The sequence below is a fragment of the Mobula hypostoma genome, chromosome 13 (assembly GCF_963921235.1).
Source record: "Mobula hypostoma chromosome 13, sMobHyp1.1, whole genome shotgun sequence".
NCBI lineage: Eukaryota > Metazoa > Chordata > Chondrichthyes > Myliobatiformes > Myliobatidae > Mobula > Mobula hypostoma.
In genome coordinates, this window is record NC_086109.1 from 44871115 (window position 1) to 44885802 (window position 14688).

Here is a 14688-nt window from a genome sequence, read left to right on the forward strand (position 1 = left end):
TAACAAAAATATTGTACTTAAAACAACTAAGCTTGAAGTTGCTATACACAGCGAATTATAACTGCTACAACTAAGGAATTTAGATGAGTTCAGTTTCATGAATCTCAAGGAGTACCATTGGCATTTTAGACCGAGACCCTTAAGCTGACCTTCTGTAGGTGCTGAAGGGTTTCAGCCCAAAACATTGACTGTACTCTTCCGTAGATGCTGTCTGGCCTGCTGAGTTCCTCCAGCATTATGTATGTGTGTGTGTTGCTTGGATTTCCAGCACCTGCAGATTTTCTCTTGTTTCTAATTTCTCTGATATCCAGAAGCTTAATACCGAGTCCAGTTGACCTTGTTTCAATGTTAAGCAGCATCCTGACAAATGCATTTCTACATAATGGTTCAAACATTTCACACCGAATGTTGTGATGCAAGTTTTATGAAATCACTCATGGGTTTGTTTCATGTTTGTTTTTATTTTAGGCTGGGATTATAGTGAAGGTTTTGTGAATTCTGATATGATTAAAGAACACCTTCCAGCACCTGCTGATGACGTATTGATTCTCATGTGTGGCCCACCTCCCATGATTCAATTTGCATGCAACCCCAACTTAGACAAACTTGGATATTCACAAGGAATGCGTTTTACATACTAAGTGCCAACATTCGCATTTTGTTTGGTAAAGGGGAAAGTAAAAATAGAAATTGCACTTCAGCCTGTGTGGCATTTGTCAAATAGCAATTAAACATGAGCTTTTTTTAATGCAGGTTACATGAAATGCTAATATTCATGGCAATGTATTTCTACATATTCAGCTACAAAATATGGTGTGATTTGTTAATCTGTTTGAAATCTGTTTAATATGCAAGTCAGTGTTCGAACTTGTTCTCATTGTACTAAAAAAATTTTGAATGTATAACACTCAGTAAAAATCTGTCCCAGTCTTTAAAAAGAAATATCAGGACAGTGGCATGTGGGTAGATGCATTACTTTCTTGAAATTGTTTTTTTTTAAATTTGTACTTATTGGTGTCTACCATTACTGTTAACGCCAAAGAATGTATGAGCTTCACCACCCAATGTTATGACCTATTTAAGGTATGCAATGAAACTTTAATCCTTTTATTTTTCTGCTCATGCAAGTTTTTTGGGTCCGATAGTTCAAGAGAATGAATGCCTCCTGGTTTAAGATTGAGCAAAAGGGCTCTGGCCTCTAACATTGAGCACAACCAGTTTGCTCAAAAATAATCTTGGAAAACCAAAGATTTCTGGGTGAATTAAGGGGATACTGTTTATGTTTAATATGGAAATTTAGCAGGGATTATAATGTAAGTACTAAACAGAATATTGTTGGCAATGCTGAATGGCTGTGGTACAATAGTGGCAAATGGTTTCATCTTTAATCTTTGCGTTTAGCAGGCTTGGCATTAGGTCTTTAATATTTCATGGTTTTGCTGCCTAATGTCTGTTTAACCAGTACTTTCAGTGACCGCATAGTACTCCATTTAGAATACATGTGCCTTAAGTGACTGTCTTGTTATTTACTTAAATTTTGGTCTATTACTTGAAAGTCCACAGTTTTGATCTGATCTAGTTTACACCCGTTGTAAGGTTCAGTTTTTAAATGTGTAACTATAAACTTGGTTGTCTGTTCTAACTGACAGCAGCAGAGTCTGTTTAAAATGAAATTTGCTTACGAATTGTATTTTAAACTGTATTAGCAAGACAAGCTATACATCAGTCATTATTGAGGTCTATGAATAATAAAATTTGTTCTAAAGATTCTTGCAGTAAATTGTGCTGATCACTGATTTTGATTTTGAAATGTGTGATATTAAATAAAATTCTTTCATTGAAATATATGCATTTTAATGTCTTGAATCTTTAATTTTACATGAACAATGTTTTTAACACAAACACTAATGTTTAAGCAGTTTTTCAATGGAGGGTGTACAAAGAGACCTGAATCCTTGAATACCTGAATCACTGAAAGCAAACTTAAAAGTAGAGCAAGCTGTTACGAAGTCAAATGGTATGTTTGCCTTTATTGCAGAAGATTTGAGCACAAGAGCAAGAATATCTTGCTGCAACTTACAGGATCTTGAAACCACATCTGGAGTGCCATGTTCAATTTTGCTATCCTTTATGCATGAAAATGACCTCTGTTTTTCGAGTGTATCAAAGATTTTCCTCAATACAATTTTTGTATTAAGAGACAGGGTTGACTAGGCCTAAACAGTGCTCAGAATAATGTAAAAACTTTGAAATGTACAGAATTCTGACTATTAGAGATGGAAAGAAATTTCTCCTGTGATTAAGGTTGTTGAGCGTTGGGTTCCTAAAACAAGGAACCCAATATGTGCTCAGGATATTTAGGTTTATTTAGGACTGATATTTAGGATCTCTTCAAGGAGTGCTGAACTGATAGAATTTTTGATTACAGAAAACTGTGAATGATAACTTAATTAAGAAGTTTAAGAATGAGGCAGATTTATAAATGCAGGACCCCGAAAGAGAATGGAGTTATAAAATGAGATAGAAGGTCTGCCACTCAAGCTGAATGAACTTCGGTTATTTTCTGTTCTAAAGTTGCAAGAAAGTAAATGCACAATTGAAGGGAAAGGTCAAGTTTCCTGCTTCACCAAAACCTTTATTAAAGCAACATACCCCAATAATCCAGTGCAGGAAAGAGGAACTCCTCACTAATCCTCCATCTTCAGGAAAGATGATTATGGTTGGAAATTCATTTAAGTACTGTAGTTCATGGTTGTGGAATGACCTCATCTTCACCTGCTTCATCAATTACATTGCTTTTATCATAAGGATGGTTGCAGATGATTGCTATGAGAAAAAGAACTGATCATTGCATGATGAAGCAATCTATTGCTGCATGCAGTAAGATATTGATATTGTTTGCTACATGCCAACTAGACGATGACCCACTGAATGTGCATCATACAGACCTATATCTTTCTTGAATGTGGATTCTAAAATCCTTTCCAAAATATTTTCAATTAGATTGGAGAAGGTATTGCTACAAATCGTCTCCGAGGATCAGACAGGATTTATTAAAAATCGTTATTCACATTTTAATGTTAGGAGATTAATGAACATTGTATACACTACTTCATCTTAGACTCCAGAATTTGTTATTTCGCTTGACGCCGAGAAGGCGTTTGATAGACTTAAATGGGAATATTTATTTAATATACTTGAGAAATTTAATTTTAGCCCAAAATTTATATCTTGGATCCAATTGATATACACCTTTAGCTTCTGTATTCACCAATAATCAGAGATCCCCCTTTTTTAGGCTTTTCCGAGGTACTAGATAGGGCTGTTCTTTGAGCCCTTTACTATTTGATATTGCCTTGGGGCCCTTGGCAATCGCTATTCGTGATTCACCCAATATATATAGCATTATTTGTGGGAATGGGACACAAAGTATCATTATACGCAGATGACCTGTTGCTATATATCTCTAACCCAGAGAAATCCATTCCTGCAGTAATACCACTACAGTTTAGTAGTTTTTCTGGTTATAAATTGAATCTTAATAAGAGTGTGTTTTTCCCATTAAACATGCAAGGCTCAATTTATAGACAATCACTATTTAGATTAGATTATGAGGACACTCAGTCCTCATTTATTGTCATTTAGTGATGCAATCCTCCAGATTGGTTACTAATTATTTTATTTATTTGGGTGTTAAAATTACTGAAGCATAAGGATTTATTTCAAGTTAATTTTTTTTACCTTTAATTGATCATGTTAAACAACTGCTTACTAAATTGTCCTCATTGTCCTTATCCTTGATTGGTCAAATTAATGCTATTAAGATGATTATTTTACCTAAATTTCTGTATCTATTTCAGGCGGTATCAATTTTTATCCCAAAATCTTTTTTTGATATTATTGATTCTAAAATTTCTTCATATATATGGCAGAATAGAAATCTTAGGTTAATTAAGAAATATTCACATAAATCAAAAAAGGAAGGTGGTTTGGCCTTGCCGAATCTTAGATTTTATTATTGGGCAATTAATATTCGACATTTAACGTTTTGGACGAGTTGGATGTAACTCAATGTCCATGATGGATGAACCTTGAGCGTGAGTCTGTACAGGGGTTTTCATTGGCTTCTATTTTATGGGCTGTGCTTCCCTTTGCACTTACTAAATTGAATAAACAAATGATAAATCCATTAATTAAAAATACAATATGAATATGGTTTCAATTTTGTAAATTTTTTGGATTGAATAAATTTATCCTGTCAAGTTCCATAACCTACAAATCATATTGAAAGGAAATCACTTCCATCTTCTCTGGGGCATGTCATCTTAATGGTGGTTGAGTGCATTTCCAACATGAGCTTAAATGCCTTCTGGGCCAAAACAGCCTATCTCATTTGCATCATCTCCATCAATCACATAGCTATGACATGTACCACCTCCAATATTTTGTGACCATTTAACAAAGCAATTTCACAAAACAAGTTCTACAATAAGGTCAACAGGTGCAACTGAAACAAATGTTTTGTATATTGCAAATATTCTTAAGTGCCTGCAGGTTCCCTTTCGTTATCTATTAGCCATTTTATGTAAATTACTAAGGTCCCATCTCAAACTCCGCTGGCTTGCCGCTATACCCACTTTCGGGAATAAGCCCCAAGAAAAAAATCCACAGCTGGAGTCTCTAAGGGAGTGCTACATTGAGTTCAATGTGGACTGGCAACTCCTGCGACGCTGCTGGTACCAAACCACATCGGCCTCTGACATTCCTTTGGGTTCATCAGATGCGTGGAGAGGGGGAGCTTGCTACATGGGCAACAGCTTGCTCCCCATATCGCACTACCCAGGCTCGCGTATCTAGACAGCTAGGACGTGGTCAGCTCTGGCCGACGGAGGCCCTCAGTAAGGCCCCATCCTATAATTCCCATTATAGGGACGATTTGAATAAGCTATCTCATTATAGTATCATCAAGTTAAGGGCAATCAATGTTGTTTACACGGCATAACGTGCCTGTTTCCCGCTCCAGTTTTTCATAGCACTTGCCCATGCGACAATAAACGACTTTGAATTCGAAATAATAATAAACACTGGTCTTGGCTGCAGTGATAATTTCCCTCAAATATATGAAACATATTTGTTCCATGGGAAAGTCCGGCATTTCAATAAATATTGCAGGAAAATTACATAATCGTCCATCTACATGGGGCGCTGCCTATCACACAAAGGACGGGGGGGCTCAAATGAAAGCGTAGCGCTGAGGAACTGAGGTTTTCGCAACAAGATACTGCGGTGATGATAGCGCCTGGAGGAACTTTCTGCAAACGGCAGCGCTTTCCGTCTCCCGCCTGACGCTCCGGAAGTGAGCGGCAGTGTTTGAACTGAGTGGCGGCGAATAAGCACAAGTGAGGTTGGTGCTGCAAACTGGTGGGGTTGGGGGTGGCTGGGCCGGGGTTTGCGGGGAAAGGGCAGTGGCTCCGGCCGGGGTATTCCTCTGATAAAGAAATGGCGACGGAGTTAACCCGAACCTTGGGTAGACTGTGCGTACGCGGGATGTGGGTGAGGGGCGGACATTTACCCGTAGAGGGGCTGGGTGGTCGGTTAGTTACCGGGCAAATACCAACCCGGGGTGGATGTAAGAGGGCATGTTATTTACCCGGAGTGGGAGTGAGAAGGGCCGTTACGTGGAGTAGATATTTACCTCAGGCGAGGGTGAGAGAGCCGGCTAGTTACCCGGGTGCGGGTGAGAGGCTGTTACTTACTTGGATAGCAGTGAGAGAGACGGGGTGGAGCAGAGGTTGAGAGTGTTCAGCCGTAGCTCTGAGAAAACCAAATATTTACCTCAGCTATGGATGAGAGGGCCAGATATTTACCCCGGTGTGAGGCGAGAAAGCGCAGTAAAACTGTGTATTTACGTGGGGTGGCAACTGTGATCTATCTGGCAGGATCAAAACCAGACAGAGAACCCCAGGCCTGTTGAGCAAGTAGGTATTGTGGTGACAGAAACAAGAGAAAATCTGCAGAGGTTGGAAATCCAAGCAACACACACAAAACGCCGGAGGAACTCAGCAGGCCAGGCAGCATCTAGGAAAAGAATAAACAGCCGAAGTTCCCGCCCGAAGCGTTGACTGTACTCTTTTTCTTAGATGCTGCCTGGCCTTCTGTGTTCTTCCAGTATTTTGTGTGTGTTGTGACAGAGATGGAAATGTCGACGGGTCTAAGGGGCAACATTGGTCCACACTAGACCCGCCAAATGTTGACATCAATCCAGCGAAAATTCTATGTCTGAATCAATACAGACACTTGGCATTCTTACATCCTGTGAAGTCTGCTCTTCTGGAGCCTACATGGCTTTTTTTAGAATATAGAACATGTTAGGATAAGATTCGGCCCTTTGGCCCACAATGTTGTACTGGACTAATTCAATTTGTAATCAAATGCTCAGCTAAACTAATCCTTTCAGTTTACACAATCCTGCACATTCATATAAGGGATGATCCTCTTAATTGCCTCTATTCTAGTGGTTCCCAAAGTGGGCAATATTGTGCCCTCCCCCCACCCCAGGGACAGTGGGAGTTTCTGAGGGAGCAGTGCTCATTAGCAAGAGGGAGGCAGCCGAGGTATCACAGGCTTAATTTAAGAACTAAATTGCTTATTATAAGCATTTGATCTTTGGTGCCTCATAATTGATTACAGTGATTACATAATCATTTCATCTCTTGCTAACCCACCGGTCTCTTAGACTTTGCTCGAAGCGTGTTAGAGTTTTTGAAAAGTTTCAAGTGACACCCTGCATCTGGCATATCATGAGAAATCTGGACTGAAGAAATTGAATTATTTACAGGTCTGGACCATGCATTATTGCTGTTCACTACTGTAGTACAGTGTTAGCTCGTACGATACCCATACTTTAATCACGCAATGATGCAATTCCTGGAATTAGGATATGGAATTCAATCGGGTAATGTTCAGAATCTGCCCTTTTGAATGGTCTTGGCCATACTTCTCTAGCTCATGGCTAAACTGAGATATTGCTGCCCCACTTTGTGTACCTTCAGGTAGAGAATCGGGTTTTCCCTTTATTGATCGCAGCACTTGAGGTTGGACTTAACCATAACAAAAATGGCAGAAGCAGACTAAATGAAAAATAAGTGTTAAGAGTATAGCGTGGAGTATCTGAAATGTGGATTTATACCAGCACCAAACTATCAACAACAACCAATATGTCTGTGTGTCAAAAAGTATTTTTTCAAATGAGGCAATGAAACCGTCCACATTCCTTGAACATTTAAAGAGATTACACTCTGATAAAGAAAACAAGAATTTGGCTTATTTTTAGTCACTGTGTGACAACTTAAGGGGAATGGAAAAACACTTCAAAGCATGTTTGCCAGCACTTCATAACAAAACAGTAATGGTCTGTGTGCTTCATACAACATTTCATTGCTAAGTCCCCTACAATTAGAGAAGAACTGATTCTTTCAGCAGTAAAGGAGGTTCTGAATACAGTTTTGCATAAGTCACCAGCCAAAATAATTAAAGCAATTCCGCTTGGTGGCAACTCTGTTCAAAGACAAATAGATGAAATGTCTGAGAATGTGGAAGATTTATAATTTGCAAGGGGGCTCAATATTCAGGTTGTTGACCAATTTTTCAAAGAGAAGGACATTCCACTCACCAACCTATGGGGCATCATCAATGACAGGATGCCACCATGGGGTTTATTACTTGATAGAAGCTGTACCTAACATATTTACCATTCATTGTCTAATTCACAGACAATAACTTGTCACCAAAAATCCAAGTCATCTGCTGTACAAATCATTAAATACTGTATCACAGCTTTAAATAAATAAAATAAGAGTTCCATGTTCTCAATTCTCAACTATTTCACAGTTTTGTATTGAGAATGATGAACAGCTTGAAAGCATTCAAACTGTTGTTGCGCTCAGAAGTCAGATGCCTCTCAAGAGGAAACTGCCTGAGATGCTTTTCTACGCTTTTTGAAACTATCATAAAATTCTTTGAAGACTCGAATGTTTCATTCAGTTCATCAGCTCAAGAACGTTAGGCATGACATTGCTTATTTGTCAGAGTTATTTGCAAAGATTTTATGAAATTAGTCTTCAATTGCAAGGAAATAATGTGAATCTTACATCAGTTGTCTCCATATTTCTGTCTAAGTTAACCCTATGTATGTACAACAATGGTGACCTTTTCCAATTCCTGAGCCTCTTTGAGTTGAAAGAGAAAGAAAGAGTACCAGGTCTTCCAAGATCTTCCAAGTAAACTGTGCTCACCTGCATAAAGACATGTCAGAGGGATTTCAGGATCTTCTCTTGATTCAAATTCCAGATTAGGTAATAAATCCATTCCTGAATGCTGGTAATGAGGAATTAACGGGAAGGGTGGAGGAAGAGCTGATCTCACTACATAATGACTCTGAGCTGAAGCTGAGGTTCAAAAAAAAATCACATCAAGACTTCTGTTTGCAGAAAGAAATCTCAGAACACCATTGTGCACTGTGGAAAAAGGCCAAGATGCTCTTTAATACCTTTCCATCATTTAGTGGAGTGTGGTTTCATGCAGTCGCCCAACTTCTTTCAAAGCAACAAAAGAGACTGTAAATTACTGCCCATGGGGATCTGAGACTCCTGAGTGAGGTTGATGTGTAGAAGCTGATATCACTGTTCCAAGCCCATTCATCTCATTGACAGGTGTAAAAGCAATGTTGGACTACTAATGTACACACTAAAATTATTGATGAAAATTGTTATTACTGTAATAAAAAAGAAATTTTATTTGTAGCTTTAAATATATTTGAATAACTTTTGCAATTATTTGTCATTGCTTTGAATTTGCAGTTCCTGTCTTCTTTCATTGCGCATTGTAAATCATACTTCATAGTATTCATCGTGGTCTTCTGCTGCTGTAGCTCATCCACTTCACGTTTAATGTGTATTCAGAGATACTCTTCTGCACATCACTGTTGTTATTCGTGGCTATTTGAAGTACTGTCACCTTCCTGTCATCTTGAACCACCTACTCATTCTCCACTGACCTCTCTCATTAACTAGAACAAGGCATTTTCACAAACAGAACTGCCACTCATTGGATGTTGTTTAGTTTCTCACACCATTCTCTGTAAATTCTAGAGACTGTTGTGCATGAAAATCTCAGGAGATCAGCAGTTTCTTGCTCAAACCACCCGATTGGCACCAACAATTACTCCATAGTTAAAGTCACTTAGATCACATTTCTTCCTCTTTCTGATGTTTAGTCTGAATAGCAACTGAACTTTTTGACCATGTCTGCATGCTTTTAGGCATTGAGTTGCTGCCACATGATTGGCTAATTAGATATTTGCATTAACAAGCAGGTATACAGTTGTACCTAATAAAGTGGCCACTCTGTATATCATCAATCCAATCCATGCAGAATCCTTAAAGTTCATATACCTGTCTAGTAGTCTCTTAAATTTCACTAGTGTATCTGCCTCCACCACTGACTCAGGCAGTGTATTCCATGCACCAACCACTCTCTGAGTAAAAAACCTTCCCCTAATAGCCCCCCTGAACTTCCCACCCCTTACCTTAAAGCCATGTCCCCTTGTATTGAGCAGTGGTACCCTGGGGAAGAGGCGCTGGCTATCCACTCTATTTATTCCTCTTAATGTCTTGTATACCTCTATCATGTTTCCTCCCACCCTCCTTCTCTCCAAAGAGTAAAGCCCTAGCTCCCTTAATCTCTGATCATAATCCATACTCTAAACCACGCAGCATCCTGGTAAATCTCCTCTGTACCCTGTCCAATGCTTCCACATCCTTCCTATAGTGAGGCGACCAGAAATGGACACAGTACTCCAAATGTAGCCTAACCAGAGTTTTATAGAGCTGCATCATTACCTCACGACTCTTAAACTCTATCCCTCAACTTATGAAAGCTAACACCCCATAAGCTTTCTTAACTACCCTATCTACCTGTGAGGCAACTTTCAGAGATCTGTGGACATGTACCCCCAGATCCCTCTGCTCCTCCACACTGCCAAGTTTCCTGCCATTTACTTTGTACTCTGCCTTGGAGTTTGTCCTTCCAAAGTGTACTACCTCACACTTCTCTGGGTTGAACTCCATCTACCACTTCTCAGCCCACTTCTGCAACCCATCAATGTCCCTCTGCAATCTTCGACAATCCTCTACACTATCTACAACACCACCAACCTTTGTGTCGTCTGCAAACTTGCTGACCCACCCTTCTACCCCCACATCCAGGTCGTTAATAAAAATCACGAAAAGTAGAGGTCCCAGAACCGATCCTTGTGGGACACCACTAGTCACAATCCTCCAATCTGAATGTACTCCCTCCACCATGACCCTGTGCCTTCTGCAGGCAAGCCAATTGCCTGGTCACCTCCTCAAAGAACTCTATCAGGCTTGCTAGACACGATCTGCCCTTCCCAAAGCCATGCTGACTGTCCCTGATCAGACCATGATTCTCTAAATGCCCATAGATCCTATCTCTAAGAATCTTTTCCAACAGCTTTCCCACCACAGACGTAAGGCTCACTAGTCTATAATTACCCAGACTATCCCTACTACCTTTTTTGAACAAGGGGACAACATTCGCCTCCCTCCAATCCTCCGGTACCATTCCCGTAGACAACGAGGACATAAAGATCCTAGCCAGAGGCTCAGCAATCTCTTCCCTCACCTTGCGGAGCAGCCTGGGGAATATTCCGTCAGGCCCCGGGGACTTATCTGTCCTAATGTATTTTAACAACTCCAACACCTCCTCTCCCTTAATATCAACATGCTCCAGAACATCAACCTCACTCATATTGTCCTCACCATCATCAAGTTCCCTCTGATTGGTGAATACTGAAGAGAAGTATTCATTGAGGACCTCGCTCACTTCCACAGCCTCCAGGCACATCTTCCCACCTTTATCTTCAATCGCTTCACTCCTGTCATCCTTTTGTTCTTCATATAATCGAAGAATACCTTGGGGTTCTTTACCCTACTTGCCAAGGCCTTCTCATGCCCCTTCTTGCTCTTCTCAGCCCCTTCTTAATCTCCTTTCTAGCTACCCTATATTCCTTAAGAGACCCATCTGATCCTTGCTTCCTAAACCTCAGGTATGCTGCCTTCTTCCACCTGACTAGATTTTCCACCTCACTTGTCACCCATGGTTCCTTCACCCTATTATTCTTTATCTTCCTCACCGGGATAAATTTATCCCTAACATCCTGCAAGAGATCTCTAAACATCGACCACATGTCCATAGTACATTTCCATGCAAAAACATCATCCCCATTCACACCCACAAGTTCTAGCCTTATAGCCTCATAATTTGCCCTTCCCCAATTAAAATTTTTCCTGTCCTCTCTGATTCTATCCTTTTCCATGATAATGCTGAAGGCCAGGGAGTGGTGGTCACTGTCTCCCAGATGCTCACCCACTGAGAGATCTGTGACCCGACCCAGTTCGTTACCTAATACTAGATCTGGTATGGCATTCCCCCTAGTTGGCCTGTCAACATACTGTGACAGGGATCCGTCCTGGACACACTTAACTTCTTTGGAATGCGGGAGGAAATCTATATCACATTATATCCAACATATCCTTAAGCTGGTGAGAACAAAGCCTGAGAGTTCAGTGCTGTTGTACTGCACATCTTGAGTGATGATGGCAACCAAGTAAGATGCTCTTACTCTTGTATGATAAGTTCTTCTCCATCAGCCTAGAAATCACACATTAGCACCCACTAACCCAGTCATAGAGCACTCAGAGATTGCGATCTACTGACAAAAACATCAGGTGAATACTGCAGATTCTATTCAGGTTTTCAAATGGAGAGGACAGGAGATGGGGAGGGGGGGAATGTTTCTACAGAAATTCAGGGTTGGGGTTTGCCATCACAATTGATAGTGGTCAATAAATACTTGGCTTGGTGGGCAAGCAAGTGTTCAATGAAGACGAGTTGGAATTGAAGAAGATTCACAAAAGAAAACACAGAATGCAAAGACAACTGGATATAGAGAAAGAAAATGCAAGTTAGCAAAGTTGGAGTTAGAGCCATAACATACAAAACAGAGAGATCAGAAAATGTGGGATAAATAGAATGAATAATAAAGAAGGGCAAATGGAGAAGAATGAGTGACAGAACTAAGGAATGCCTGCCTTTTCCGAAGACTGGGTAGTGATAAAACTAGTGATGGGGTTGTACAACATAGGAACGATCCCTTTAGTCCACAGCATCCATGCCAGCCCATTGACTGGCATTAGGAATGTACCTTTCAATGCCTTGCCTCTTCAAGTTCCTGTCTGAATGTTTTAAACATAGTGATTGTATCTCATTCTACTTTGTCTTGGAGTGGCGCATTCTGGGTATCAACCAATCTCTGTAAATAATAAATAAATAAATAAATAAATAAACTCCTCCTTTCCTTCACCTATGTCCTTGTGTTTTTGATGCCTGCAATGGAGGGAAAATTGGACCATCTACCCTATCTAAGATTCCTTCACTTCAGGAATTCAAACCCAGTCTATCCAATCTCCCCATAACTAAAACCAATCCTGTCAACATCCTGGTCAATCTCTTCTGCACTCTTTCCTTCCTATAATGTGATCAGAACTGTACATAGTACTCCAAGTAAGCAATAGGCACAGATTAAAGGCATATGGAACAAGAGAGAGAGAATTGAGGAGACAATAATCTGAGAAAGGATGTACATAAAATTATTGCTTTGTATGTGAAACGTTATGTGTAAAATATTGTAATTTAGGTACTTAATGCTGAATTTTTTTTTGTCATTTCTTCCAAAGAGTATGAACTGCAAAGAGCTTATGGAACAGTTTCAAAAGCCGTTTAAAATTTTGCTTCATGCAGTAACCCTGGGCACGTCGGGAGCTGCCAAGGCATTTCATATTCTGCAGCGTATGCAGTCAAAACAGCCTCTTCATTGGAGAACCTTCTCAGAGACACTGTGCCGACCTGAACCATTTTTGGAAGGGAATGAGCAGAAGCTAAATCTGTAAGAACCTTTATGATTATTAATTTACATACAAAATTCTGACATGGTACTACAGGCTGAATCCAAGGATGATATTTCCCTCTGGCTGACATTTGTCTGGAACAGGAATCTGGGTAAGATTTTAGCTTTGAGACAAGGAAAAGTGTCTTCATTCGGAGAAGGCTCAAGCCACAAAAAAAAGCATCTGTGTGCAAATAGATTCCCTGTTTGCCTAGATTATGACAGTGCTCACCAAAAGTGCTTTGGATGTCCTCAAGTTGGGATAGGTGGTCTATAAATGCAGGTTCCTTTTTGACATCTTGGTTTAAGTATCATATTATTTTCTGCGTATCTCTCTTAATCACTTGTCATATTTTCAAACTGGGAGGCAAGCATGTAAAGTAAAATACATTATACATATTGGTAGGGTCATAAAGAGAGCTTTTAGCACATTGACCTTCATAAATCTAAGTATTAAGTACAAAAGTTGGAATGTTATGTTGAAGTTCTATAAGACATTGGTGAGGCTTAATTTGGAGTATTCTGTGCAGTTCGCTCATGTACCTATGGGAAAAATGTGAATAAGATTGAAAGTATAGAGAAATTTTACAAGGATGTTGCTGGATCTGGAGATCCTGAGTTATAAGGAAAGATTGAATAGTTTAGGACTTTATTCCTCGGAATGTAGAAGATTGAGAGGAGATTTGATAGAGGTATACAAAATTATGAAGGATATGGATAGAGGAAATGTAAGCAAGCTTTTTCCACTGACGTTGGCTGGGACTACAACAAGAGGTCATAGGTTAAGGGTGCAAGGTAAAAAGTTTAAAGGGAACACTAAGGGAAACTCCTTCACTCAGAAGTTCGTGAGTGTGTGGATTGAGCTGCCAACACAAGTGGTGCATGCAAGCTCAATTTCAATGTTTAAGAGAAGTTTGGATGGATACATGGATGGTAGGGGTACGGAGGGCTATGGTCCTGGTGCACATTGATGGGAATAGGCAGTTTAAGCAGCTTGACACAGAATAGATGGGCTGAAAGGCTTGTTTCTGCACTGTACTTTTCTATGATTGAATAGTAGAGAACGTGACAGCAGGGTGGGTATCGAGGAAAAAATGCATACATCTGTTTGAAGTGGTGAGAAGTGGCCACAGAAAAATGGTTTGTGAATCTCTAAGCCATATATTTGGGCAAAAGTTAACATATTTTGGGCATCTTCAGTTGATAAAATATTGGGGTATATTAAATTTCTTGGTGATGTTTTCCTCTTGAATTTGATAATTTCACAATAAATCTTTCTGATAGTGATTTTTTTTTTGTTACTTTCTACGTTTTCCCAGAACTTTTGTCTTTGTACTTTTGGCCTCACCCATCCCAATTTTTATCCTGACCATGATCATATTTTTTTATTACTTCTGAGGAGCAGTTTAGAATGTACATTGCCATATGTGGGAATCATTCAAACAATTAACCTGTCATTCAGGGCAGTGTAACAAGGAATATTAAGGCACTTCTCTGTCCTGATACGCAAAACCTCTTTAGTTAATTCTGGCCTATTAGAAACAAGGAAATGAATTCTTTCCCCTTGTAAAGATTGCCTGCATAAGACCTTCATTTCTGGTGTTTTCCCAATTGTTCATAGTTGAGTTTGGACAGTAAGTGGCAGTATCTTACTGGTTAAA

The 14688-nt window shown here is 39.7% G+C and overlaps 2 protein-coding genes across 4 annotated transcripts in view; both read left to right on the forward strand.

The window, feature by feature from the left end:
• Positions 1-1839, forward strand: part of LOC134355560 (NADH-cytochrome b5 reductase 1-like) — a 42961-nt gene extending 41122 nt beyond the window's left edge. Inside the window, exon 9 of the mRNA XM_063065597.1 lies at positions 469-1839. Coding sequence (XP_062921667.1) covers positions 469-641 — 173 coding nt within the window. The 3' untranslated portion in view covers positions 642-1839. The remainder of the gene's footprint in view (positions 1-468) is intronic.
• A 3477-nt stretch (positions 1840-5316) lies between these two features.
• Positions 5317-14688, forward strand: part of fance (FA complementation group E) — a 37189-nt gene continuing 27817 nt past the window's right edge. For 2 of the 3 annotated variants that reach the window (XM_063065598.1, XM_063065600.1), the window contains exons 1-2: positions 5317-5404; positions 12819-13027. In XM_063065598.1, the coding sequence (XP_062921668.1) occupies positions 12822-13027 (206 nt within the window). In that variant the 5' untranslated portion in view covers positions 5317-5404; positions 12819-12821. The remainder of the gene's footprint in view (positions 5405-12818; positions 13028-14688) is intronic. The other variant, XM_063065599.1, reaches the window with a different exon arrangement.